The 26,605-nt window shown below is 39.5% G+C and overlaps 1 protein-coding gene and 1 long non-coding RNA gene across 5 annotated transcripts in view; both read right to left on the minus strand.

Annotated features, from left to right (window-relative positions):
• Positions 1–26,605, minus strand: part of LOC121679631 (transcription factor TFIIIB component B'' homolog) — a 198,423-nt gene that overhangs the window by 13,983 nt on the left and 157,835 nt on the right. For all 4 annotated transcript variants that reach the window (XM_042058534.1, XM_042058535.1, XM_042058533.1 and 1 more), the window contains one exon: positions 9,399–9,648. In XM_042058534.1, the coding sequence (XP_041914468.1) occupies positions 9,399–9,648 (250 nt within the window). The remainder of the gene's footprint in view (positions 1–9,398; positions 9,649–26,605) is intronic.
• Positions 14,941–25,003, minus strand: LOC121679658. Its single transcript, XR_006021376.1, has 3 exons — positions 24,991–25,003; positions 24,031–24,033; positions 14,941–15,062 (listed from the first exon to the last, which is right to left on the minus strand). It is a non-coding gene; the product is annotated as an uncharacterized LOC121679658 (long non-coding RNA).

Here is a 26,605-nt window from a genome sequence, read left to right on the forward strand (position 1 = left end):
ACAAACCACGAATGTAACAATATTGTGCAGGCTACGGTTACGGAGTCAAGTGAGGTGGAAAGTTATATAGGCTAAATTACTCAGATAGACCTACAATATTACATTTTGAAAATGAACTAAAATAAAATACATTTTAATTAAATACTTGTTGACATGAAAGCTGAACGAACGGCAGCTGTTCCTAAAGTTCACTTGCATTTTTTTTTTTTTAATTAGGCAACTTTTTTTTTGCAGTGGCGCTTGAATTCCAGGAGTGCCGCTGATGAATACATTATAGGGGAAACACTGACCACCATCTACAGGCCAATGAGTGTAGTCACTAAATGTACACATAACTTACATTTTTTTAGACCCCCCCTCCAATGGATGAAATTCTACGAAACTTGGCATCCCCCCAGAGAATGCCAGGTTAATCATACACATAAAATTTGATGCAGTTCTGAACATCTTAACTGAAGAGAGGGGCGATTAAAGCAGAATGATATTGCATTTTCATTTTTTACCGGGGGGGGGGTGTAAATCACAAATAAGTGATTATGGGCTAGGTTGATGTGGGCCCTTGAGACCAACATACAATACAAATTTCTTCATCCTCGGTGCCACGGTTCAGGTAGTTATTTAGGAAAAACTGCATTTTTTGGGTTTCGGGGGGCCCAGCGCGGAGGGGGAGTGGCCCCCGGGGACCAAACAAAATTTTTCCATAAAAGTCTAGTGGGGCTACATACGCACCAAATTTCATGTGCCCCGGTGTTTGGGTGTCCCGGGTATCGTTGACCAAAAATTCAGAAAGTAGATGACGGGGAGAGGGGGGGTGATTGGACTTTGACAATCGTTATATGACCGGCCCACCGCTAGCGCCGGTCATAATAAGGGTAGCCTATAGAGTCATTGAAAGTTTCTTTTAAACACGCATCTTTTTTTTCTTTCCGAGCATTTGCTCTGCTGCCGGCTTGCGCGTTGACATTACCCAAAATGCTTGATTGCATTGCATTCTCCACATTTTTAGCTACATTTTCATGTACCACATGGGTCATTCCGTGTGAAATCACCCAATTTCAGCACAATTTGGCAGGTGACCCTCTGAAAAAAAAAATCACAGGTGTTTGTAGACAAAATTCATGCATAGATCTTAAATTGTATATCTGTATAACTAATCGTTGCAAAACTACAGCCCTTTGAAACTTCAAGTCATTTTAAGCATTGTGGTGAACAATCCTTTTTGTTCAACTTCCAACATTATTGGCTCTTTTGGCATTTCACACACATTAGTGAAACTATGTGAATAGAAGTACATTTTCCTGTTGAATTAAAAAATCCAATCGGATCAGATGTATCTTGTGTACTTTCCCCTCTGGAAAGCTCTGAAAATGGCTATAAATTCATAATGTGAAAAAACATCACCACCTTTGAGGGCTTCTCATTCAAAAAGTATGTGACACAAATTCATCAGATTTTTTTCCTACTCATATATATATTATAAGGTCCTGTCCATGCATTAACTTTGGTTGTTATAATTAAAGGAAAAATTAAAGGAAAATTCAGTTTTTTAGCACTTTAAGGCCCTTTTCTGGTTTGTTTTGGATGAACTAGAGTGGTGGACACCGACATTTTGACGATTGGTCCGGTCTCAACTTTTCTGACTCATTTTGAATCGCCTTTGACTTCTCAGGGTGGCTGGCAATGGGCATACTGTAGTAGGCTACTCAAACATGTCCTAAAACAACCCTTAACGTTCGTTTTCACTGTGCAACTGGTTATTGGTGTTCGTTGATGTTCCAAAACAAGTAGCGTAGCAAAATACAGTTTCTGTCGTGTTTTATTTGGCATTTTGTAAAATCCCATTGATTTCTGTTGGAAGACTCATTGCACGTTGATAGCTGCGCCACCGTCTATGCTTCAGGTTCAAATATTGAGCGGTTGTGAATAGTTCCACAATAGCAAATAAGACGGCTGGAAATCATACACTGCGCCGATATGCATGGAAATGCATGGATTCCAGTTGCTGCTATTGGAAGAAACTGGAATCCATGCATTTCCACTGAATTATTTTTGGAATCTGATCCCTTATCATACCTGTTCATTCTTACTCGTTGCTCGACTTATCGTGACTAAATTCAAGATGGCTGCAAACGCTAAACTTCGTGAAGATACTGTCTGTATAAATCGTCTTGTAAGCAAACTACCAGTGCTTTTTCAAAGTTCTCAATGTCTCGTTTTAAATGTCAGGGCCCTCGGAAGTCTACCAATGAAGTGTGGAGATACATTGAGCCTCGTAAATGGGTGTAAAACAGTGATTTATTTGCATGGCTAGCCCGATGCCGAAGCACCACTATTGAAAAAGCTGTTGGTAGCATCGGCTAACTAGCGCCAGATTTTGGAGTGCAGGGGACAAGCCGAGATGGGCTATGAGACATACGTTCACACTCGGTATCATGTTTCAATACACTTTAGGTCAATATCACACCGGAATTCTCCTTTAATAAAAATGCTCTGACCAAAGTTAATGCATGGACATGACTTTATAATCCATACATGAGTGGGAAAAAAATCTGATGAATTTGTGTCACATACTTTTTGAATGAGAAGCTCTCAAAGGTGGTGATGTTTTTTCACATAATAAATGTATAGCCATTTTCAGAACTTTGCAGAGGGGGAATTACAGAAGATACACCTGATTTGATCGGATTGTTTAATTCAACAGGAAAATGAACTTCTATCCACATAGTTTCAATAATGTTGGAAGTTGAACAAAAAGGATTGTTCACCATGATGCTTAAAATGACTTGAAACTTCAAAGGGCTGTAGTTTTGGAACCATTATTGATACAGATATACTATTTAAGATGTATGCATAGGTTTGGTCTACAAACACCTGTGATTTTTTTCAGATTTTTTGGGAGAGGGTGACCTGCCAGCCACTGGGTGATTTGACACGGAATGACCCACATCATAATTTATGTTCAGTGAATCTTTTGTAAATTGCTTTACAATTACATCAGGCCATCGTTGGCTGCCTTCGTTATCGCCTGGCTCGCCTCAGCTTGCAGCCATTCACTCCGTGCCTCCACATGCCCAAAATGCTTGATTGCACTGCATTCTCCACATTTTTAGATAAGTTTTCATGTACCACATCATCATTTTTGTTCAGTGAATCTTTTGTAAATTGCTTTACAATTACCGACGGGCCCTCATTGGCTGCCTTCGTTATCGCCTTGGCTTGCAGCCATTCACTCCGTGCCTCCACATGCCCAAAATACTTGATTGCATTGCATTCATCCATATCTTTTGTAAATTGACTCTCAGATTTTGCTGAAAAGCAGTGAAAATATGCCTTATGTTACCAAACGAGGGAATCTGAAGTTTCAGGTCAATATCTCAAACGGTTTGCCCGTGGCGTCCATTTGAATTTTGGGTGCCACGGCCGTAATTGACACATTAAAATGTCAGATTTCATCTTTTGCCATTTTTGGAAGCCCATAACGTCTGTTCTAATAGTGGTAGAAGGCTGGAAACGGGTGTGGTAGTTCATTGTAGCCTGTATTACACAATTCTGGAGGTAGAATCAACATTACTTACTGTTACTTATTCACCAAAGTCCTAAAAAATGTTGACTGCATGTGTGATTTTTCACTTTTTGGGTGGCCTTAGCACCACAATTAATGATCATATTTATTCTAAACAGGATTATTTGTTATATGTGGGAACCTTGCTTCCACAATTTCTTGGATAATAGTTAAAGACACTATTCAATTAAATTAAATTTTATTTGGAGAGTGACAGCGGCAAGGAAAAACTCTTACACTATGTAACATTCTTGTTATTCAGTTCTTTAAAAGTTTGATGGCGGGTCTCTTTCATGGGGAATAAGGGGTTAATCCGTGACAATCTCAGTATTTAATTGTTTGCCATCACTGAGGTTGTTGCTAGGGTAATTGAGATGGTTGCTAGGTTGTTGTTATGGTAAATATGTAGTTTGGGTTCGCTAAACATAGCCATTGATATGGTAATGGTTTTCAGGTTGTTGCAAAGGTAACTGAGATGGTTGTTATGGTGTTGTTTGGGTAAAAATAATGGTTGGTATGCTAAATAAAGCAGTTGCTATGCTGGTTGCTAGGATAATCATGTTACTTGATAATATAGAATGAGTTGCTAGGTTATTGCTAAGGTAGTTGAGATGGTTGTTAGGTTGTTGCTAGGTTAGGCATGTTGGTTTCTTTGGTAATCATGTTGGTTGACAATATCAAAGTGGTTGGTAGGTTGATGATAGGGTAATTGAGATGGTTGTTATGATGTTGCTAGGGTAGATATGGTGGTTGCTATGGTAAATAAAGTGGTTGCTATGCTGATTGCTAAGATAATCATGTTGGTAAGGAAAGCTGGCTCTGTAGTGGGAGCTGAACTGGAGTGCATCACTTCAACATCTAACAAAAGGACCCTGAACAAACTGATCAACATTTTGGACAATGAGTGTCATCCACTCCACAGCACTATAACAAAGCAGAAGAGCCTGATCAGCTGGAGATTTCGCTCACTGCCTTGCACAACAGACAGACTGAGGAAGTCATTTGTCTCCAGGGCCATTGAACTGTACAATGAAGAGGAGAGATAGACTTCTCCGCATAGTCTGTCTGCCTCTCCACCCTCTCCATGTTTGTGTACTGTCTGTCCACTAGCCACTTTTTACCACTGTCTTACTGCTTCACTGTTAGCATGCTGTATTAGCACATATGCATAACCCCTACCTCAGTCATTACAAGTGCCTAATGCTTAAATCACCCACTATTAGGATACTGTTTTAGACTTGATTTAGATTTAGTGTAATTTAGTATAATTTATATTCTTTATCTTCTACTGTCCTTATTGCTTAGTTGTGTTTTTTATATTATATATTTTTAATTACTTTTTCTGCTGTTAGTGAATGTTGTGTGTGATGTCTGTATGCTACTGAGACCTTGAATTTCCCCTTGGGGATCAATAAAGTATCTATCTATCTATCTATCTATCTATCTATCTATCTATCTATCTATCTATCTATTGGTTCCTGTGGTGGTTGCTAGGTTGACATTATGATAATGGTTACTAGGTTGTTGTTAGGGTAATTATGGTTGCTATGGAGGTAATGGAATTGAAGTGGACATGGCTGCTGAAGGAATTTGATAGACAGATAGTTTAATGGATGTTGATAGACATATGGTTTAATGAATGTTGATAGGCAGACAGTTTAATAAATGCTAATGATAGGCAGATAGTTGATAGGGCTGTAACAATACACCAAACTCACGATTTGCATCACGATTTTTGACCTTCGGTTCAATACATACCTTGATTTTGTTGTGTGTGTGTGTGTGTGTTATTTTTGGACAATGTACCAGTAGTTAAGGAATGTGTTGCTGCTTAGGTGGCCGTCTATGCTGCAAAGCTCTGCGGGAAACATTGGAAGGGGTGTGTCGCAATTCTGCCTTCTCACACTGTGGCACAGGTTTGTGGATATGAGTGTTGCGATTTCGGTTTCGATATGCATATCGTTACAGCCCTAATAGTTGAATGGATGTTGATGTCAGTTTAACCCTCTAGGCGCCACTGTCGAGTTTACTCGACAAGATGCGGTACTGAATAAAACGGCCGATTTAGTCAAATAGGGTGTCATATTTCGTTCGACATCCACTCCACTAGGTGGCAAACATGTCATACGTCATCCCCGAGTCCGAAAAAGGTCATGGTTTAAACAAAAGTTTTGAGCTACAGCGTATTGAATCAGTGCGTGCAATACCGGAGCTAGTGTGCGTGTGAGCCACTTAGTCAGAGCGATATTGTCAACGTTAGCGAGTATTTGCATTAGATTATCGTCTAATGGCATCAAAAAAGTTTACCTGAAATGAAGTGTTGGGTCTTCTATTCGCGGACCCTGATTCTGAAGGGGAATATCTGCCTTCAGGAAATGACGGTGATTCGTTTAGTGAGGCTTCAGATGCGTCCCTGCCTTCAATGATGCAGCTGGACAAAGTGAGAGTTTACTCCATAGTTTAGCTTACACCAAGCACAAACGTTGAATCGTTTGCCCAATGTCACTGGTGGGAATAATGTTTCACGGGTTCGGAGTGTTCATCGGGAAGTTAGCAGGGTGTTAGTGGTGTGGCGAACAAGGCTGGAGGTAGCCTAATAGCGCTAGCTTCTGTCTTTTGCCTCTCCACAATCGCGGCGACAGTAACGTGGTGGAGCCTTTGTCTAATGCGACTGGGTATGTTAGACGAGGTCGAAGTGCTCATAGGAGAGTTAGGGGGGAACGTAGTGGCAGTGTGGGGAGTCGCAATGAGAATGACAGTAGGCCTAGTCCGAGCTGCGCAAATTCTCTCCACTCGACGCGCGCGAGGCAGATCTGGCCATGCTGCTCGCATGGTGGAGGTGGTGACACGCTCTCTCCCTCTCCCTCTCCCCCCCCCCCCACACACACACACACATTAGGTCATGCATAGTCTATCACAAGATGATGGGAATGCCGGCCCTGTATGGATAGGGAGTCATTATCTCTACAACAAAAGGCCTACAAAAAAAAAAATGTCAGCCATTTATTAGTAATGATTTACACTGTTGATTTGCTATCTATTTCCCTGATAATTTAGGACATACACTATGTGTTCCTTTTTGTGTGTTCATGTCCTTGTGATGTGTGTGTCTTTGTCAGCTAAGAAAAAAAAACATCAACAAAAACAACAAAAAGAAAAAAAATACTAACATTGTCTCTTGTCTTGTCATCTCACTCCTGATCTGTGCCTTGCCGTGGCAAATGAGCTTTTGAACTAAACAGGTCTTGTCTACTTGTGTTTGTGTGTCATCTGAATAATCTATATGTGCCCCATACATGGAATCAGAGTGCCTACTGTATGTAGTAAATGGAAAATCTCTACAGCAAAAGGCCAGTCTACTGCTACATGCATTTGGTTTGTTTCGGCCATTTATTAGTAATGATTTACACAGTTTGTTCACTACTTACTATTTACCTGAGCATTCAGTATTGTGCAATATAGCATACAGAAGGTGAGGGACATTTTGGGGGGAAAGAAGTGGTGCATTTTATCATTCAAACATGCGACTTTTCATGAAAATTCTATAATCCAAGATGGCCGCCACCATATGACGTCATAATATGCAAATTAGATATAAACATTTAATCTCTACATAAACTTTGGGTCATCCTTAATATTTCTCTAATTTACAGAAAGTCTCTATCTCTTATCACTTTTAAGATATAGCCTTTTGAAATGAAGATGTCAAAATTGATCGTTTCGGAAAAAAACCTCTGGCGCCTAAAGGGTTAATTATGATATCATAAAGCCAATGCAATGTCTATGGGGGAAAATAGGCTTGTTTTTTGCTGATATCTCAGAAAGTATAACAGCATGTCCTGACAGAATGCGATGTGAGCAAACATTAGCGATAAAATCCATTCAATTACACAGTTTTCTATTGGAGTGTCCTGACTGCAAGCGACACCAGCAGCGTGATGCAACACAACATTTTGAGGAAACTTTTGTCGGACGCCCCGTTTCTATTTTCTTTCTGTCGCTTGTGTTGCTCTACTATTTTGAATGAAAAATATGTCGTAATAGAAGGGCATATTTAACGGATCCAGTGTAGACGTACATACAAAACAGTCACTCGCTCGGATCCTATTAGTACATTGTGTAAAGTTTACAAAAATGAAAAATACAGTTGTGCTCTTAAGTTTACATACCCTGTACATACACGTGCTAAAGTTGACTAAAAAGAGGAATAAACAATCATCTTTTGGAAATTGATCTTAATGCCTTAATATCCAACCTTTAATGACACCAATTTGTGAATGAATAATGTATTGTAAATAAATAAATGTTCTTCCTTAAAATACAGGGGCTCATAAATATACATACCTCTATGATAAATTCTCATAGAGGAAGGCAGATTTTTATTTTTAAAGGCCAGTTATTTCATGGGTCCAGGATACTATGCATCCTGATAAAGTTCCAAATGGCCTTTGGAATTAAAATAGCCCCACATCATCACATACCCTTCACCATACCTAGAGATTGGCATGGTTTTATTTCAGTTAGCCTAATAGCTGGTTTGATTTGCACTGAGAGATGATCTTATGAAAAGTACCCCATGCCAATTAACCTGTCGCTAAGCTCCGCCCCCCATTGTTACCATGTGAAAACTCGGACAAACAAACCAGACTTGATTAGAAATACATTGTGGACAATGGCAGCTGACAGTATATGAAAGCAGGATTTGAGGACGTTTTGGTCGAAAAAAGATTTACTTTCCTCCTGAAGCTATCAAAAAGGACTTAATTATGCTATGGAGGGGTGTATTCAAAACTTACAAGTTACATACAAATACATACAAGGTGATAAGCAGTTGTGGCGAGTAGCCGTGCACATCACCGTGCAAAAACCACTGACATTAATGCTAGCTAGCTAGCTAGTGGAAGATTGATACTAAGATATGTTAGTTTTTTTTTTTAGTTAACTCATTGAATGCCAAGCTGTTTTCGGAGTGCCAGCAATCTAGACCATTGTTGATGATTTTTGTACAGCCACAGCATATTCTGTGTTATAGCTATGAACACATACAATGGGTCGTTTAAAAGGTGAGACTAAGCTCTCAGTGGGTGCAAACCGTGTATTTCTACACACCTCTGTTCCTGAGAAATCCCAAGCTAAACAGTGGCTAGTTTTCATCAAAATCGCTGTTTTTTTCTAGAAATGGAGATTCATTCGTCTTTCATGAAATATTAAGTGTTGCCTGTAAACTTTCCGGGAAGTGATCAGCGAGACCTGGCGAGACTGCCACCTAGTGATAGACCCACGAAAATGGCCTGGTTTTGAGATGACGTGCATGAGTCACTGATTCGACCCAAAGCGGCAACCGAGTTATGATAAAATGTCCAGATTGTGCGTTTTCATGAGTTTTCGATAGTCATATATTTCATTTCCATTCATCACAGAGTTCCCAAAATCACATATAAGGTGTGTTAGTGTCTAGTTTCGTAATTAAAAAAAAAAAGCTAAAAACGTAATATTATGTTTTTGGCACTCAATGTGTTAATAAACTCCATAAATAACTATTAATTTGTCATTTTATGCCTCCTCCCTGTTGTTTCCTATGGAGTTGTCCGAGCTGATGTCCGAGTCCCGCTGAGGCTGGACTGTCATTGGCTCATTAGCGTTCTAAGGGTGGCGCTTAGCGACAGGTCAATTGTGAGATATGGTGAAGGGTATGTGATGAATAGGGTACTATGAATCAATATTTCAAATGTAATACACTTCAAATACTCAAGTTAACAATTACATTAAAATAAACTGTTTTATTTGCTGAGGCAAATAAAGTCGATTGAGATATTTTATTGCGTTGACTGCTTACCAAGGAGTGAATGTGGCAGGAGGAGGTGATTGGTACAGCTCTTCCAGTGCCACAAGTAGATCTGTTTGGTGTCAGATTATTTGCATTTGTTGAACTGCTTGTAGTTAGTTCTGTTGCTGTGGATATGGTCCTTGGTGCTATGCACATCCTCTTTGATGCAGATTTGACTTGAGTAGGTCTTGTAGCAGTCACCCCAGACACATTCTTACTGGACATGAAGGACAGGAAGCCTTTCGGTTTTCTTCCAGGTCTGCACAACAGCAAGAAAACCTAATGACACTCATGTGACAGTTTCACTACATGAAAAGAAGCATTTCTGTGAAACATGCTTGCACTGCAAAAACTGCTTATCTAATAAAATCTAACCAAGTGTAATTACAGTAATCTTATATCAAGATCCAAAAATTGGAGCCGATAATGTAATAATATACTATTATCAGTTATCAGTCTATTTGGTTATGGTTATGGGATTTGGCAGACGTATTTGTCCAAAGCGATAAACAAATAACAACAATACAAATTAAATTTAAGGCGAGACACGGCAGGTGAAAACATCGTTTTTTCATGCACTGGTCAATTTCGAGATTTTGAGCTAGTATGTTACCTTAGCATGTATTCTATCACACTATTACAACAAAAATGTCCGATTTACACATTTATTTTTATATATTGTGTTTATTTCATTATATTGTGTCTACTCGCGCCTGTATATTTCTCTTAAATTCAGCAAAAGTTAGCATTCTAACCTTGCATGCACTCCCGCGACCGTGAGCCAAAACATATCATGTGTAGTACCATTGGAAAGCTCTGTTTTTCCTGTATCACGCTATGTGATCCATATATGGACACTTACTTTGTATCAGCAACCAATCGCGGAAGTTCAAAGGAGAGTCTAGGCTGAGAACGGAATCTCATTCAAGGATGTTTTCTCAAAATGAGTTTCCTCTCCCACTCTGAGCACGAAAACTCCACATCAGAAGCACTTACATACACCAAACTTTCTAGACTTATGCCTAACTATATGTAAAATATTTTTACAGAGGGGTTTGTTGATATATTATTCCTAGCCTGACTTACATGACATTTTATTCCTAAAAACATGGCAAAAATCGATTTTTTAGGGCTATTGGCAGCATATTTTGATTGACAGGATAACAAAAGTAAATATTCATAAATCCCTCTAAATTTTTCCCCATCTAATATCTGAACACAATGAAAACATAATTTTGAACCTGGCTGTATCCAATGCTCAGGTTTCGTGCCTTAAAATGTATGCAAATTAGCCCATATTTAATTAGATAATGCATAATTTGCATATGTAAACATTAAATTACAGAAAACTTGTAATACATTTTTTTCTCATATTAATGTAAGTAATCAACTGGGGAAGTTTCATAGTGACATCTGCTTGTTAAACATTTTACCCTATTCACCTGTAGTGTCTCGCCTTAACAGTAAACAATTTAAAAAGTTGGTAAGACTACATTAAGGATAATAGCAATAATGAACAACAATGTCAATTCAATCAATAGCCTAATGGAAATAAACAAATACTATAATATACAAACCATAACACATAAGAAACGCTTAATAAACTAAGTGCATGTTCAACAGATATGCCTTTAGACCCCTCTTGAAAGACCCAAAACTATCACAGGAACGGAGAGCACTGGGCAACTCATTCCACCAACGTGGAACCACTGAGGAAGAGAGTCTTGAATTTGACCAAGCGTTTATGGCTTATGACTGGCTGACACAACAAACTATCAGAAGACCGCAGTGGGCGGTTGGGGTTGTACATCTTGATCATTGAATTAAGATAGCAAAGAGTTAAGGTTTTTAATGACCTCCTCATTGCTGCTGATAATGGATATATATCAATATTGGTCCTCCTGGACCTCAGCGCTGCCTTTGACACCAGACCACGACATACTACTTCATAGGCTTGAAAATTTGATAAGCATTAAAGACTCAGTACTCGCTTGGTTTAGATCATACCTTTCTAACTGCCGACAATTTGTACAGGTCCACAATAAACCATCTACCCAGACTATGGTAAAATATGGAGTGCCTCAAGGCTCAGTACTAGGGCCCCTGTTATTTTCTCTTTATATGCTTCCCCTAGGCTCTGAAATTAGGAAACATGTCATTCATTTCCACTCTTATGCAGATACACAACTATACCTTTCTATAAAAACCTGATGAATTAACGCCTCTAGCCAAACTTGACACAAGTATAAGAAACATAAAGACATGGATGACAAACAATTTCCTGCTTTTGATAAAACAGAAGTCATGGGTTTTAGGTCCTAAAAAGATGAGGGATATCCTATCCTCATCACAGGCTACATACAGTGGGCATTACTTTCAAATGGCCACTTCAGTCGCGCATTACGCGGCGTGAAGCTGCGTGAAACTTTAGTACCACTTTCAGCCACTGTGCGTTGCTCTGCCACTGTACATCGCTGTCAGTAGCCTGCCTGCCGCCCCTTCTGAAAAAGCAGGAGGCTACCTTTAAACATAATTGTTGCCGAGAGGAATCCCAGCCTACGAATTCAATAACAAAATAAATCATGCATAATTAAACATTACCTCGATTTAGGCTACTTGGGTATGGCTTAAGGCTTGGCTACACAGTGGTAACGAAAATCGAAATCTGCTTTTGATAGCCTACCGGTGCCGCTCCACAAAACGAAAAAATATTTTAATTTGCTGTCTACGTTATTGTCAGTGTTGGGGCTAACGCAACTACGCAAATCAAAACAGTGTCTTGTGCAAGAACTGTTCATGCAGACTACAACTGGCACGGTGTAGCCTACACAACAAACAACTACAACAAAATTGATGCATTCAAGTTAACTTTGCAAAGTTAGTGTTATAGCCTACTTATCACAACGTTATCAATCGCAAACGCCAATTTATTCTAAAGTCTCTATAGGCTACGGAACTACCTGCTTCATTTGCTGAGGACAAAGAGAAAGCACCTTTTTGATAATTGAGCCAGTAGAGAAATAACTGTTCAGAATTAATCTGTAGCCTAGGGTAGGCTTCTGCAGAAAACAATGTTTTAATAGAGGCTTAGACAACTGTGACCCACGTTTTGGTTTCGTAAATTAATATGCCCTACTTCTTGACTGCAATCTAGTCAATTGACTGCTTGACAGGTTATTTGTATTTTTCTGTACAATAAACAAATACATTTGCTTTATGCCGCAGAATTACGCACTTGGCCAGCCTATAGAACGGGCACATTTTGGAGAGAATAGAGAATGTACGCACGCAAGAATCTGTAGGCTATTTGTGGCGGGTTACCAGCAAACAATGTTTAATGCATTAACTCAAGACGTCAAACGCTGTCTAAACAATAATAGAAAGGATGCAGCAGGCAGCAAATGAAGAGTCATTTCCAGTGGAAGAACAAAATGCTGAATGAAGCCCAAAGATATAAAGGCATATCTGGCAAGTTGTTATTTTATGAAGACGTAAATGGTTGCGCTTATAGGCCTAGTCAAGTTTACAAGAAGGAGACATAATGCGTGAGCATGCCACATTATCCACACCTGTGGTGGCAGGGGTAGGAGGATTACTGTTAGCGCAGGCTTTATATAAAATTCTTCAACAGAAGGCCTGCCTCGAATGCAGGCTTGCCAAAAATAGGCTAAAGGCCTATGGTTTGCACAGCCTACAGTAAGTAGGCTAAATAACAGACCCGCCACAAGATGTGGTATGATGATTTTTTACGAGCAAGATGTTTTTGGTGCCCTATGCGCACTGCATGTTCTTAAATAACAATGATCATCAGTAATATTCGACCATTATTTTGTGTAAATGGGCTATGCATTGGGTTAGACACCAGGGGCCATATTCACAAAGCCTTTTATCTTACCACTAGGAGTACTCCTAAATAGCAATAAAAGATTTTAGCTAGGAGTTTCTCTTATTAAGTTATTCACAAAGCCTTTCAGACCTACTATTAGTAAGGAAAAATGACAACTCCTAAACTAAGAGTGAGTCTTCGTTGCTATGGATGATGTCATTACTCATGCTGATGATTGTAATGCGGGAATGATTCCAAACACCTCCCTTACGATGAAGAGTGACAGGTGACAGGTGACAGGTCTGCGTGCGCTACATGAGGACGGAAGATGATGAATAACTGAATAAAAAGGCCTAGCCTAAATGAATCAAGAGTAAGGCAAAACAAATAGCCTAGTAGCCTAATGAAACATACGGATTGATGCAGTATCTTTGTAACATTATTAAATTAATCTGTCACTATGCCTATGCCTACATTTGCAAAGAGGAGAACATTTTAATTTGATTCACAATAACGTTACATTTAATTTACATGTTGACAATGAGTAGCCTAGTTTTGGTTGTTGTTGGTGGCGTTATTGCATGTTAGTTATGCCTACAATGCGAAATTGCTTCTTTGCGATTGGAAGCTCCTGTAGCCGCATAGGATTTCAAAGCATCACTTTGAAAATAGGTTTGTGAATAGGTCTCAGTGAGTTAGGAGTCCTCTCGACTTCTTTTAAGCTGTCCCAGAGGTGGAAAGTTGGGATTCGTTGGGGGCAGGGCCGGATTAACATTTCATAGACCCCTGGGCACAAATGTCTGATGGCCCCCCCTGCCCCCCAGCCAGCGTGAATCGGGCAGTCAGTTAATAGGCCTATATCGTGAAGATTTTTCTTGCCATCTAAGGCACGAGCGCATCTGTGAGGCCAAGCCTCACCAGCCCGTTTATTTACAACTAACATTACATTTAATTAAACTGCTTATAGGCTATGCCGAAATAGTTTTCAACATTTTGAATATCAGTGTCGGGTGAATAAGGAAATGTTCTCAAAGTAGCCTTATGGCTGAAAGTTGCTTCGGATCCCCGAAGCAATATAACCACACAAATGCGCAGCCAGCTCACTCATTGTTTCAAAAGTAGTAATTTCGGGTTTTTCAAGAACTGGCCATTGTAGGCTATGTAAAAATAAACTTCCAAAACTAACGAAAAATATTTATCTCCTTTCTACGACGGAGTATTAGGGCCACACATGAAGGAAAAAATATTTTTGCCATGACTAGATTAAACTCGACATTTCGAGAATAAAGTTGAAATGTAATATCAATTTTAATCTTGACGTATCGACTTCAATGTCGCCATGTCGACATTAAACTCAACATTTCGAGAATAAAGTTGAAATATCATGTCGACTTTAATCTCGACGTGTCGACATTAAACTCAACATTTTGAAAATAAAGTTAGTTTGGAGAGAGAACGACCGCTCGGGACGATTGAAAGGGAGGACGAATGAAACAATGCAACAAGTGCAACAATAATTCAGAGTGTTCGAGTGCAACAATGATTAGACATAGGCCTATATCATGTGGACAAAACATAGAACATATTAACCTACGTTGCTCAGCCAAATACTTTGCTGTTAGGTCCTCATCACGGAGTTACAGGCGATAAATGCAATGGTCAAAAGTAGCCTAAACGTCATAGCGGTTTATTTATTTATTGTAGGCCTATTATTAAAGTGTTGTTTTTCATCTAAATGTTCAACTTCATGCTTATGCACTAGAGGCATACTAGGCGCTCTCCCCAATCCTAGACTTTCACATTGCTCGTTTGTAATGGATACAAAACAGCCCATTGCTGAATGTCTCCTCCTGACCACCCCATGTAGGCTAGTAGCCTACTTTCACACATATGCACACAAAGTGCATAAATAAAGTGCATGCACACATATTCTCTCACGGGATCAAAATAGTATATATTCTTAGGCTATACCTGTGTTTCTAGCCTCCTATACGTATTGCAGGTGAGACATGGAAAAGCAGTTTTAGAAAAATGAGTTTTGCCATGTTATCCTATGGAGAGTGACGCCCGTGGGTCATGAAGGGCAGTTATTTGGATGTGCAGTGGCCTTAACCACGTAAAACAGAGTGAAATAACATTTTGTATAGAAACATTATATTATTGGATACATATATTTTTCTAGCTATTTAGCCTAAACGGCATAGTATTTCCATAACAGCGAGACAGCACTTCACGATGACGGCAATGTTAGTTAACAGACAAGACGCAATCTATCTGAATATCTGCAATCTATCTGAAATAACACCTATTTGAAGCCCATTTTTCATGTAACATATTGTGTATTAGTGTAGGCTACATAGCTTAAACTGTGTAGGCTATGTTTAAACAGTAGGGCCTTTTGCGAGTTTAATGTCAGCATGTCGACTTTAAAGTCGACACGTCGAGATTAAAGTAGATATGATATTTCAACTTTATTCTCGAAATGTCGAGTTTAATCTTGCCATGGCAAAAATATTTTTTTCTCTTCATGTGTGGCCCTAATACTCCGTCGTACCTTTCAGTTAATTCAAAAGTTTCCAAAAAGTTAAAAACAGATGACATGATGCGCGTCACTGACATAATGCGCAAATAATATAGCCTAGATATTCCAATATATTTGAATACATGTGTTTATTTTAAAGGGAAAATTTGAACGTAATTTTTGAGCAATTTTGACAGCCCTAGTCCACTGTAGGCTACGCCAATTGTCTATTAACACCTTCCACCTAACCCCGGTGAGTGGGGGTTGCTATTGAGTAGCCTATGCGAAATAGACTTAAAATAGTTCCGACGCCACTCTCTTGACAGGCTATGGACAACAGGCTGGTTGAAACAATAGTAAAGTATGTATATTTTGCACAGAATTTACAATTAAATTGAGCTTTTGCGCATGGTAGGACTAAGAGAGGGGATTAAGGGTTTTTTCCCCCGAGAAATGTTTAAATAGTTGGTCACGCAACTCCTAGGCCTACCCAAAATGGACAGGAAGGAAATGTTGTAAATTTAAGAGCCTTTAGCCTTATGGACATTTTATTATTGTCGACACTTTATTATTGCCATTTGTACTTTTGCATTGTTTATTGACACTGTTGTAAGCTACTTTTGTATTGTTTACTGGACCAAATTAAAGTCCTCTTCCTTTTCACACTAACCTCTGCTTCATCCTTTGCTTAAAATAGACCACCAGTCACAGTTACCCTTTAAAAGCTGAGAGAGGAGGAAAAGGGTGCGCACGGGTAGGCCCGGAACATTAGGAAATAGATTAAAAATAGGATTTCGGTCCCTTCAAGTAAAAAAGTTATCCAATGCAGAATTAGGTAAATAATGCAACCTTAACGAAACCGAACTCTGGGATTTAATTGAACGTTTATTTTGAAGTGTTTCAGTTGATTTGATGTCAGATTTACATGATTCAAATGTCCCTACCAAGGCAGGCTACTTGCTGTAGGGTTTATTATTTTTATTCAGAATGTTCTTTCTATCCATAATCATAAGCCTTTCTTCAGTGAATTAGCAAGATACCATCAGAAGCAAACAATCATAAAACACCTGTGCGCGCGCTCTCTCTCCCCTGCGCATGAAGCTGTCTGCGGTTTTTGTGATGTTTTGCATTTTGCCTCATGTGTTTTCAGGTTTGAGGGCTTTTCTTGGCAGGATTGACCTTGGTTAGACTCTGCTTCCATTGGCGCATATTTCTCATGTTATTTCTCCGTATAGAAAATAAAGTCAATTTTCGACACACGTCTGTAATTAGTTCATGACTTATGTATCATAAATAGTCAGATCCTATTCTATCATACACATTCAGATACATTTATTGAATTCATTTAATTAAAAACAGCCTTTTGAATGAGTGTTACAACTAACCCCGCATATGGGGCAGGTTGTAACATTTCACCTATCGCCACTCTCGGTGGAATTGTAAAAGAACAGTAGCTCCTACAAACAAACTTCCAGTGCATATGTGTAACAGAGATATGTATGTTGCTTGTTAAAAAGTATAACTAGTGAAACTCAAATGATTTTAGAATTATTTAGCCATAACCAAAAAGTGTTACTTTGTGCCCCGCGCTCCCCTACTTTGTCGGTAGTCATGAGAAGTTCGCTTGCTAACAGAACATAAATATGCTGCCTAGAAACCTTGTGAATAGTTCTGATTTTTTTTACTACACTAACGAGGTTGAAATATAGACTTTGCCTACAGCATCTCCTTAACAGTAATGTTAACAAAATGACAGCATTCATATGACAAAGAAAAACGAATTCAGTCACTCAAGACTGTGCCACAGCAACCAGTGTAGGCTACAGTCCTACCCAATAGGCCTACTCGAAGCAGATAGCGTTGTCTGACGGTCGAGTGGGTTAATGCACGTATTTCCAGAACTGCAATACAAAAATATGCGCGTGTTAGTTTAGTTAGTTTTGTGATGTTTTGCATTTTTGCCTCATGTGTTTTCAGGTTTGAGGGCTTTTTTGGCAAGATTGACCTTGGTTAGACTCTGCATATGTTAGTATGGAAAATAAAGTCAATTTTCGACACACGTCTGTTATTAGTTCAATAACAAGTGTTGCTTGTTAAAACATTTGACTAATGAAACTCAAATGATTTTAGAAATATTTAGCCAAAGCCAAAAAGTGTTAGAGAGAAGGAGAGTTGCCGGTGCAGCTCAGATGTCTTCTTAATTTTCTTTATTCTTTAGTAAAAGGTGCAGAACATTATTACACTTTGACTAACGTTTCGATGTTCGTTAGTCAAAAACATCGACACATCGAAATGTTAGTCAAAGTTTAATAATGTTCTGCACCTTTTACTGAAGAATAAAGAAAATTAAGAAGACATCTGAGCTGCACCGGCGTCTCTCTCTAAAATATCTGTCCTGGCCTGGTTGCAACGGATTGTGGCCAAACGACAGAAGCGCGGAGAACCCTCCTTTGTCTACCAAAAAGTGTTACTTTGTGCCCCGCGCTCCCCCACTGCTTGTGAAAGAAGGGGATGGGGGAGGGGGGTTTAACGTGAAAAAGCTTAATGTCACAAAACGGCAACGAGTCATTTTAGGCTACAGGCCTTCATAATGGTAGGCTACAGGAAGTGGGGGGAGGGTATGGGATGACCAGAGCCGTCATCTATCGTCTTTCCAGGCACACAGCTCGTTATATAGCCTATCGACTGCCTTAACAGATAGGCTTTGCTCTTGGGTTTGGCCTTACAGCGAACTCAATGCTCTTGTTGCTTGCAGTTTGTTAAATAAAGCGATGCAGATTACATTATTTATTTCTGATTAATTGTGTCTTTTGATGTATTTTGCAACATTTGCTTGTTAGGCTGGGCTACTGTCAATGTCCTGTACAGGTCAATGTCCAACAATTGCTGGTGTAGGCCTAGGCTATTAATCAATTAGGGACTGTTCGTTATTTATTTAATTAAGGGGCTACCGGAGGAGTTTTGGGAGCGTTAGTCAAAAAAGACGTGACCCTCCCTCGCCAGCAAGAATTTTTTCTATGACCCTCCAAAGTGATTGAGAAAAAACGCATGACCCTGCCCAGTCCCAACAATTTATTGATGCCTTAGGCTACTGGGTCAATTTGGGAGCTTGCATGCTACGACTCCTTCCTTGAAATGCCTTGAAAAGGCTGTCGTATGCACAATTTCACACCGAATAATCAAATTCAAATAATCACCGGGACCGAAACAAACCTGTCAACTTTTCCCGGGTTTATCGCGTATTTTAACTTTTTCCTCGCTGTCTTAGGAGGAGCTGCAGGGCCGTCGCAAGGGGATGCGAGGCCCTGTGCGAACTTGACAGATGCAAGGCCCTTTTCACTTACGTGCATGAAATCATGCGATAGCTTACTTTACACATAGCCAAGGCTACCGTCGGTGTATTTTAATAGTAGCCTAGTCTAATAAGCTACACCAGCTTGCCTTTAAGAGGGGAAATTCAATTGTATAGCCTATAACATTAGCTGAGTCACATATTTGGCCATATGGTGTTTAGCATAGGCTACATCACGAAACCAAATAGTGTAACAAAGGCGAACACTTTAACAGGGGGAATTAATTGGGCATGAATCATTGTGCTGAACGGTATTTGTCAATGAGCAGAAACACACACGACATTCAAACTATTGATAAGATGTACTGGTCTGTATCTATAGGCTAACATTGGACAAATAAATGACACTGACTCGCCAAATCCTGACTCAGGAAAAAAAAACATTTTCTTGCTTTGCCGCAAACTCAGCAATGAAACCATAGGCCAGTTTGCAGGTAGCCTAACGTCTTTTTCATAGAAGGGAGAGCCCAGTCTCTCCTGTGACATGGAGGTGCGCAAATAGTTTTTAATAGCCTGTTCAACTTCGAAAAGCTTCGTTCACCCGATGCCAGTCACTGATCGCAATTTCAAAGTTCGGAAAGCTTCATCTTTTTAAGTTTTAAGTGCAGTGGCCCCTATCTGCCCCCTTTGGAATTATAACTCGAGCCTATTATAAGGTCCAGTGCGTTATGTCCTGGGATTCGGATGTGCTCAAAAAGAAAAGAAAAAACACTTTTTTATAGATGGTTATGAGGAGCAATGTGAGAGAGAAATTTGATGATCATTGATCGTTGTTTTGGGACGTTAAGCCTTTTCCATAGGCGTCAGTGAAGGAGATTGAAGAATGACCATTTTTTTTATACGAAAATATTTCTTAACTACAAAAACTCAGTGTCTAAAAACTCAGTGTCATTCAGACTCAACCCTCTTGTTTTATTATCTTTTTCGTTGTCGTTTGAACGTTGGCAAGCAGGCATGTTGCGGTTGCAGTTTAAGTGAAATTTCTACAGTAGGCCTACAACATGCTGTTAGGCTGGGCTACTGTCAATGTACTTGTACAGGTAAATGTTCAACAATTGCTGGTGTACAGGTTATATAATCAAATTAGCTAAATCATTTATCCAGCTGTTTAAACATTTTTTCGTGCTACATTCAAACGCAAAAGGTGCTTTGATATATTTTTCGTTTGAACGTCGGCAAGCAGGCATGCTTTGGTTGCAATGAATGAGGATAATTGCTTTTTTTGCATTATTTTGAATATGACTCGCTCCAGTCTCAACAGCACGTACTTTTTCCACACGCTAAGTTCTAACACACATAGGCCTATCCCCTCTCGCTTTCTCTCTCTCCATCCCTGCACACGGTGCTTTCTTAAAGGAGCTGCACCATTTTACAACAATTGCATCTACATTTTCATATTAGAATGTTTTGTCAAGTGTAAGCTTAAACTACCGTGATCAATTTAAGTTCCCGTGCCCCCGCTGCGTCATGGAAGCAGTAAGTCAGTCGCATCAAAAATAGTAGTGGCACCCAAGTGACACCTTGTGGTTGTTTGTGTCAACTGCAGTTTGTGCCATTTCTGCTGAGAAAATGGGGTGCGTGATTCACGAAGGAACCCGTCCAAACCATAGACTGTATATATAGAACTGGACAGTGTGGTTGCATTCAGCAGTGTTCTATGGAATTGAAGCCGCCGAGGCGACGCCATCTTGGAAAATTTGCAACCAATTTGAAGTGCGGCTGCGCAGCAGAAGTTGAAGCATGCGCAGTGAAGAGGAGTCACGGTCAGGCACGCCCACTCAGTTGCCACTCAGCGAGTTAAACACGCCCCTTGTCAAGTGAAACCCGCCCCCTTCTCCTTTCCACAACGCAGGTCGACTCGGCGCCGAAGGCTAGCTGGCTGGATGAATTTTGCGGCTGTGAGTTAGCTAAACAGTACAAACAACAATCGATTTGTTCTTGTCTGGTAAGTGTTGCTTATCAACTGAAAAGTTTTTTTTTGTCTATTGTTGTTCTTAAATACGTCTAAGAGAGCTTATTATATTGATTATAGACTGTGACAATTTAGTATGGTGAATACTAATGAGCTAACAACAGAAATACGGACAACGAATTACATGCTAACGTTAGCAACATTAACGTTACCGTCAACAGGAGGCTAAGTTAGTCGTTGAAGTGAAGATTAGCACACAGCTCCCGTAACAGTCGATGCATGATATACTTGGTTTTATTAGTTGTTGCTGTTTTCAAATATCTCAATCTTAATGTATGCCATCTCAACATGGAGTAACCATTGACTGTACATGGGGATTAATAACACTAGACAGTCAGTACAGTATATGATGTGATAAAGCAACGGTATGATGTGATAAAGCAACGCAAGTTAACGTTAATGTAATGTGAAGCATGGACCTCATCAACCCGTCATGTTAATGTAACTACTAGCCAGTTTGCCAGCGTTGCATTTTTTTCTAACGTTAACGACAGACACCTCTGTTAGAGCTACTCTACTGTTACAGCTACTGTGATGGTAGGTCGGTAGCATAGACTGTAAAAAATAGGTCGGTAGTTGTAGACCGCATAAGTGAATGATCGATAAATGAAATGCCTGCATTAAACACTACGCCAAGAACCAAAAAGACCTAGTTTGTCATCTAACGTCCATGATCAGTCATACTTTATCATACGTTATTTTTCAAGCTGACGCAAGTTAATAACATTCCCACCGCATATTTAAATGTGTAATTAACATTAGGTAGGCTGTGAACTTTATTGCACACATATATTTAATTAATTGGTATTACTAGTGGTGTTGAGTGCCTGATTAGATGCTTTGTAATGTTGTAAAATTGTCTGACTAACTTTATTGTAACTTTACTTTTTGCAGGTAAGATGGCTGAATGTACTGGAGGTGGCGGCAAGGTGGTCTCCATTAGTCTGCAAGCAAGGGAATGCCTACGTGAAGTGGTTTGGCTGGGGTGGTCTGAGGTGGCATGTCCTCCTCCTTTCTCCAAGTCCCCTGACATCCATCTCCCTGACATCACCCACCGTCACTGGATCAACCTGAAGCCCCTTATACATGGGACAGCACCACATTCTGAAAACACATGACTTTCAATAACTTCCGTGGCACCAAGAAAGGTCTGTCGCTGCTCTGAACCTTCTGTTAATGTGACATCATTCATACTTGAGGCTGTACACATCCCTTTGTTTCTATTTTCTTTATTGATGTCACCCAAACTTCAACTTTCTGTATGCCCCTGAACTCACACAACATTGTAAATTGCAATGCGCCATTTAACCAGTGGTGTAGTCTAGTTAGTTAGTTAGTTGCAGTGGTGGGAATACTGTGAGCAACCCCAAATGTTATTGAATACGTATCCTTGTCTATTTTAAATGGGTATACTGAGATGATGATTCTTTTTAAATGGGTTTACTGTGTAGTCCTGTGTATCACGTAGACTATACCTTATTAAGGTATTTAAGTACTTAAATACCGTATTGGTATTTAAGTCAGAGGCCATTGCTTAGTATTTAACTGTAGCCTACACAAAGATGTAGACGTTACAAGAATATTAATATCAGAATAATTATTGGTTGATACTAAATCAATATTGAATGTTTTTTGTTTTTTTTGTGTGATATATCATTCAGAATGTTGCAACATGACTGGTCTTCAATCAGCCAAAGAGGACACATCGTAACTCCTCTCCTAGTTACTCTCCATTGGCTCCCTACAGTAGCCAGAATTACATTTAAATCTCTCACTTTGGCCTCTTTTCCTCTCACTTAAAGACTCTTTTCCTCAGTGGTTCCATGTTGGTGGAATGAGTTGCCCAGTGCTCTTCGTTCTTGTGATAGTTTTTGGTTTTTTAAGCACTTCTTATACATTATGGTTTGTATGCAGTAGTACTGTTTTATTTTCATTATAGGCTGTTGATTAATTTGACATTTGTTTATTATTGATATTCTCCTTAATGTAGTCTTACCATGTTATTGTTATTATATTATTGATTGAATGGGCATTATTATTTATTATTGCTTTCCCCCCTCATTTACATTGTTTATTTCATTAGGCTATTGATTGATCCCTGTTTTAAGTATTATATTGTTTTGTATTTGTTAAGGGTAACCATAACCATCATCATAATGTGGTATTTTCTTATGCACTTGAAACAAAGAATAAAAATGTTTCTTTAAACATAGTACCGCTTTAAACACATCACACACTGAACAGCAAAGTAGCTTCCTGATTATGTGTAAAATGTTTACAGAGTATCCTGATGTAGTAGGTCCATGTTCTCATATTTTTACAGCTGGCATGAAGGCTGCAATATTACATTTTTGATTTATAATGGAGCACCCTCTGACTAGCAAGCCTGTGGTAGAGGCATACGATTACAGACATATTGAGAGAGCCTATCAATGAGTGGTCACAGTTTTCAATTTAGACGTATTATTTTGAAATGATGTACGTCTACGGGAGGATTACACATCACTGGCAAGACCTGATCAAATCATACCAATGCAAAATGCTTCTCCAGCAGTGCAATCGCAGGTAACAACGATACCTTAACGCATTTTCAGATACCGCTGTTCTGAGCATACTAAGCATTTGTAACTTTGAATCCCTCCTCACGTTAAGCTATGGTCCAATAATGTGTTCACTAAAACACAAGTAACGTTATTTGTCGGGCTGATTCATAAATGGGCATACCGAGGTTGTCGACCTAGCAGGCTAGGTGGCGTTTATTGCCATTCGCAAAACTAAGCAAGAGTTAACGTTAATGAAACTTAACATCGCCTTCTCCAGTGACTTAAGTGTATTCAAATGAAGTTGCAACGATGATGGCGGCAATCACTGGTTACGTTAAACCATTTGAAACAAGTAGGACTGTAAATGATGGTGACTATGGCTAACGTCACTTCAATATAGCAGAGCCCTTTTACTTTACCTATCAACTGGCTAATGCTAGCATGATGTAGCATGCTATGAGCTAATATACTTAGCATCTACGAAAGAACTAAACAGCACATATCTTTTTTCACAAAGAATCTGTCACAACTAACAACGATGTCTCTTACAAACAACTACACAATGTATGACTATCAATTTTGTATTTAGTCAGACTGTGATAAGATGTAGCCTAATGATAATAACAGCAACACTTATTTAGGTTAGATTATGTGTCGAAATCAGGTGTCGTTAAAATAAGTGAGCGATGACGTGGTAGTGTCTGCAGCCTAGACGTTAAAACATAATGGACAAAGCGTCGTGTCTGCAGCCAGCCAGCTGTCAATCATAGGTGTAAACACGCCCTTTTTAGATTTGTTAATATAACATTAAAAAAAATCATTTCAGCGAGAAAAGAGAAATTGTGTGTATTGAAGCATCTTGAAAACTATTTTTTCGAATAAAAAGTTGTAGATACAAAAATAGTTTTAGGTGAGAAAAGTGACACGGAAAGTTGGCTACTTGGCCATTGAAATACATGGGGATGGGCGGAGTTACACATTGTACTGCAACCAGCCACCAGGGGGCTCTGGACTAGCGCTCGCATCACTCTTAACAGACGACACACTGTCCAGTTCTATATATACAGTCTATGGTCCAAACTTAACGGGGACCCACTGTATATACATTTTAAACATTCGGGGCTGAAGACCCGACAAGGTCTTGCATTGGGAAGTGTCAGGAATTTTCATACAAGAGACGCCCTCACTGGTGGATATGGAGTAGGGGATTGACAGCAACATAGCCAATCACATTATGAGAGATGCTGAATGTAACATCAACTGCGATGTTTGATTTTAAATTAATGTAAATTTAGCTGGGACTGTAAGCTGCAGCATTTTCCGTGGGTGCTCGAGCGACAGAGCACCCACGGTATCGACGCCTATGAGCCAGAGCATAGGGGAGAACCGGGACGAATGAAACACTTTTTAATTAAACGTAATTTACAAAGACATCGTAAAACACTGAAAGTTAATATTTTGTCACTAGCAACATACATCTGTCCTTTGTCAAATACAGTTGCATGTATAGTAGAGATGCGCGGTTCGTGGTTACAGCCGCGGACTCCGCAGTTAAACCGCGTCTCGTTGCAGAGCCTTGGTAGGCCACTAAGTAAATCTGCAACCTATGAGCCCAGCTGCCAGTATTGGAGGAGGCCTAAACATCTCGTATATGAGACTGCCTGGGTTATTTTGTTTCGATATTATATATAAAACACATAGTCATTGTAGCCTACCATTCAGGGAATAGGCATTTAAAAGAGAGACAGATTATGGAGTGATATGACTCAGAAAACTTCTACAAGCTCAATAACATCCAGAGCGGAAAAAAGAAGGTAAGAAAAATAGTCGGAAAACTTAGATGTGTAAGGCAAGCAAGCAAGTTTGGTGGTTCTTACTAAAAATGTGAACATGCACGTTGCACTGTTGTGTGGTGGAGTTTCAGAATGAGTAAACATGTGACCATCAAAAATCGTTTATCGCCTATAACTCCGTGATAACAGGACGTAACAGGAAGGCATTTGGCTGAGCAATAGAGGTTAAAGGTCCAGTATGCAGGAAATAATGGAAAATAAACTGTAACCATTCCAAAAATGATCACCATATGTTGTCAGAGAGTAAGGAAACACGATGAATTGAAGTAATGGCTTATTTGACAACATTACTCTAACCCGTAAAACCCCGTAAAACCCATGAAAAAAAATGAGTTACGGGGCGGAATTTTCGTTTATGTTTTGAACGATTAATTCTAGAATAGCGTATTAATAATGGGCTAGCGCGTCCTCCTATTTGGGTTGCCAAAGGCCAACTGTCAACAGCTGTCAGTTGTAGTCATGAACGCCTACGAGAGGCAGGCAAATTTCCAAAATTAAAACAAGAAACAAATTAAGTGGACATCCGAGGAGCTTCCTGAGATGGTGACGTCTTCGTCAAATGAAGAATATCAAGTCTGACGCAGAGCTGGCCATATTTCTCCACAACAGGTAGCCTAGGCTAAACTTCATCTGCATCGCTAACTTCAGCTAGATATGTTACGTTGGTTAGAGAGGTATTTTTTGTTTTCAATGTTTCCGTAATGTGTAGCTGGGTCATGGTTGGAGAAACGTTAAAGCAGCTGCAGGTCAACTAACGTTAGCTAAGTCTTCATTACATCTGGCAACCCAGAAGAGGCTCGCGTCTGGTAGTCTTGAGAACGTTCACCAGTGTTTTGATTTTGGCCTACAGAACGTTCGGTAACAATCCTACAAATCACACCTTTAATATGCTCTATATTTTGTCTAAATGATGTCTGTCTTATCATCGTTGCACTCGGAGAAAACCGGAATGTTTCATTCGTCCTGCGTTTCTTCTACGGCTGCAAACAGGATTCACTCGCAGTTAACCAAATATTTCTTTATTAGGGCAGGGCAGGCATATTTCAGGCTATTAAATTATTTCTAAACCAGTCTGCTAAAGTCTGTAGTGAAGTCTGTGTAGGGTTCCTTTTTACGAGACATCTGCCGGTTGTTTGGGTTGTTGCAGCG

The sequence above is a fragment of the Alosa sapidissima genome, chromosome 13 (assembly GCF_018492685.1).
Source record: "Alosa sapidissima isolate fAloSap1 chromosome 13, fAloSap1.pri, whole genome shotgun sequence".
Taxonomy (NCBI): domain Eukaryota; kingdom Metazoa; phylum Chordata; class Actinopteri; order Clupeiformes; family Clupeidae; genus Alosa; species Alosa sapidissima.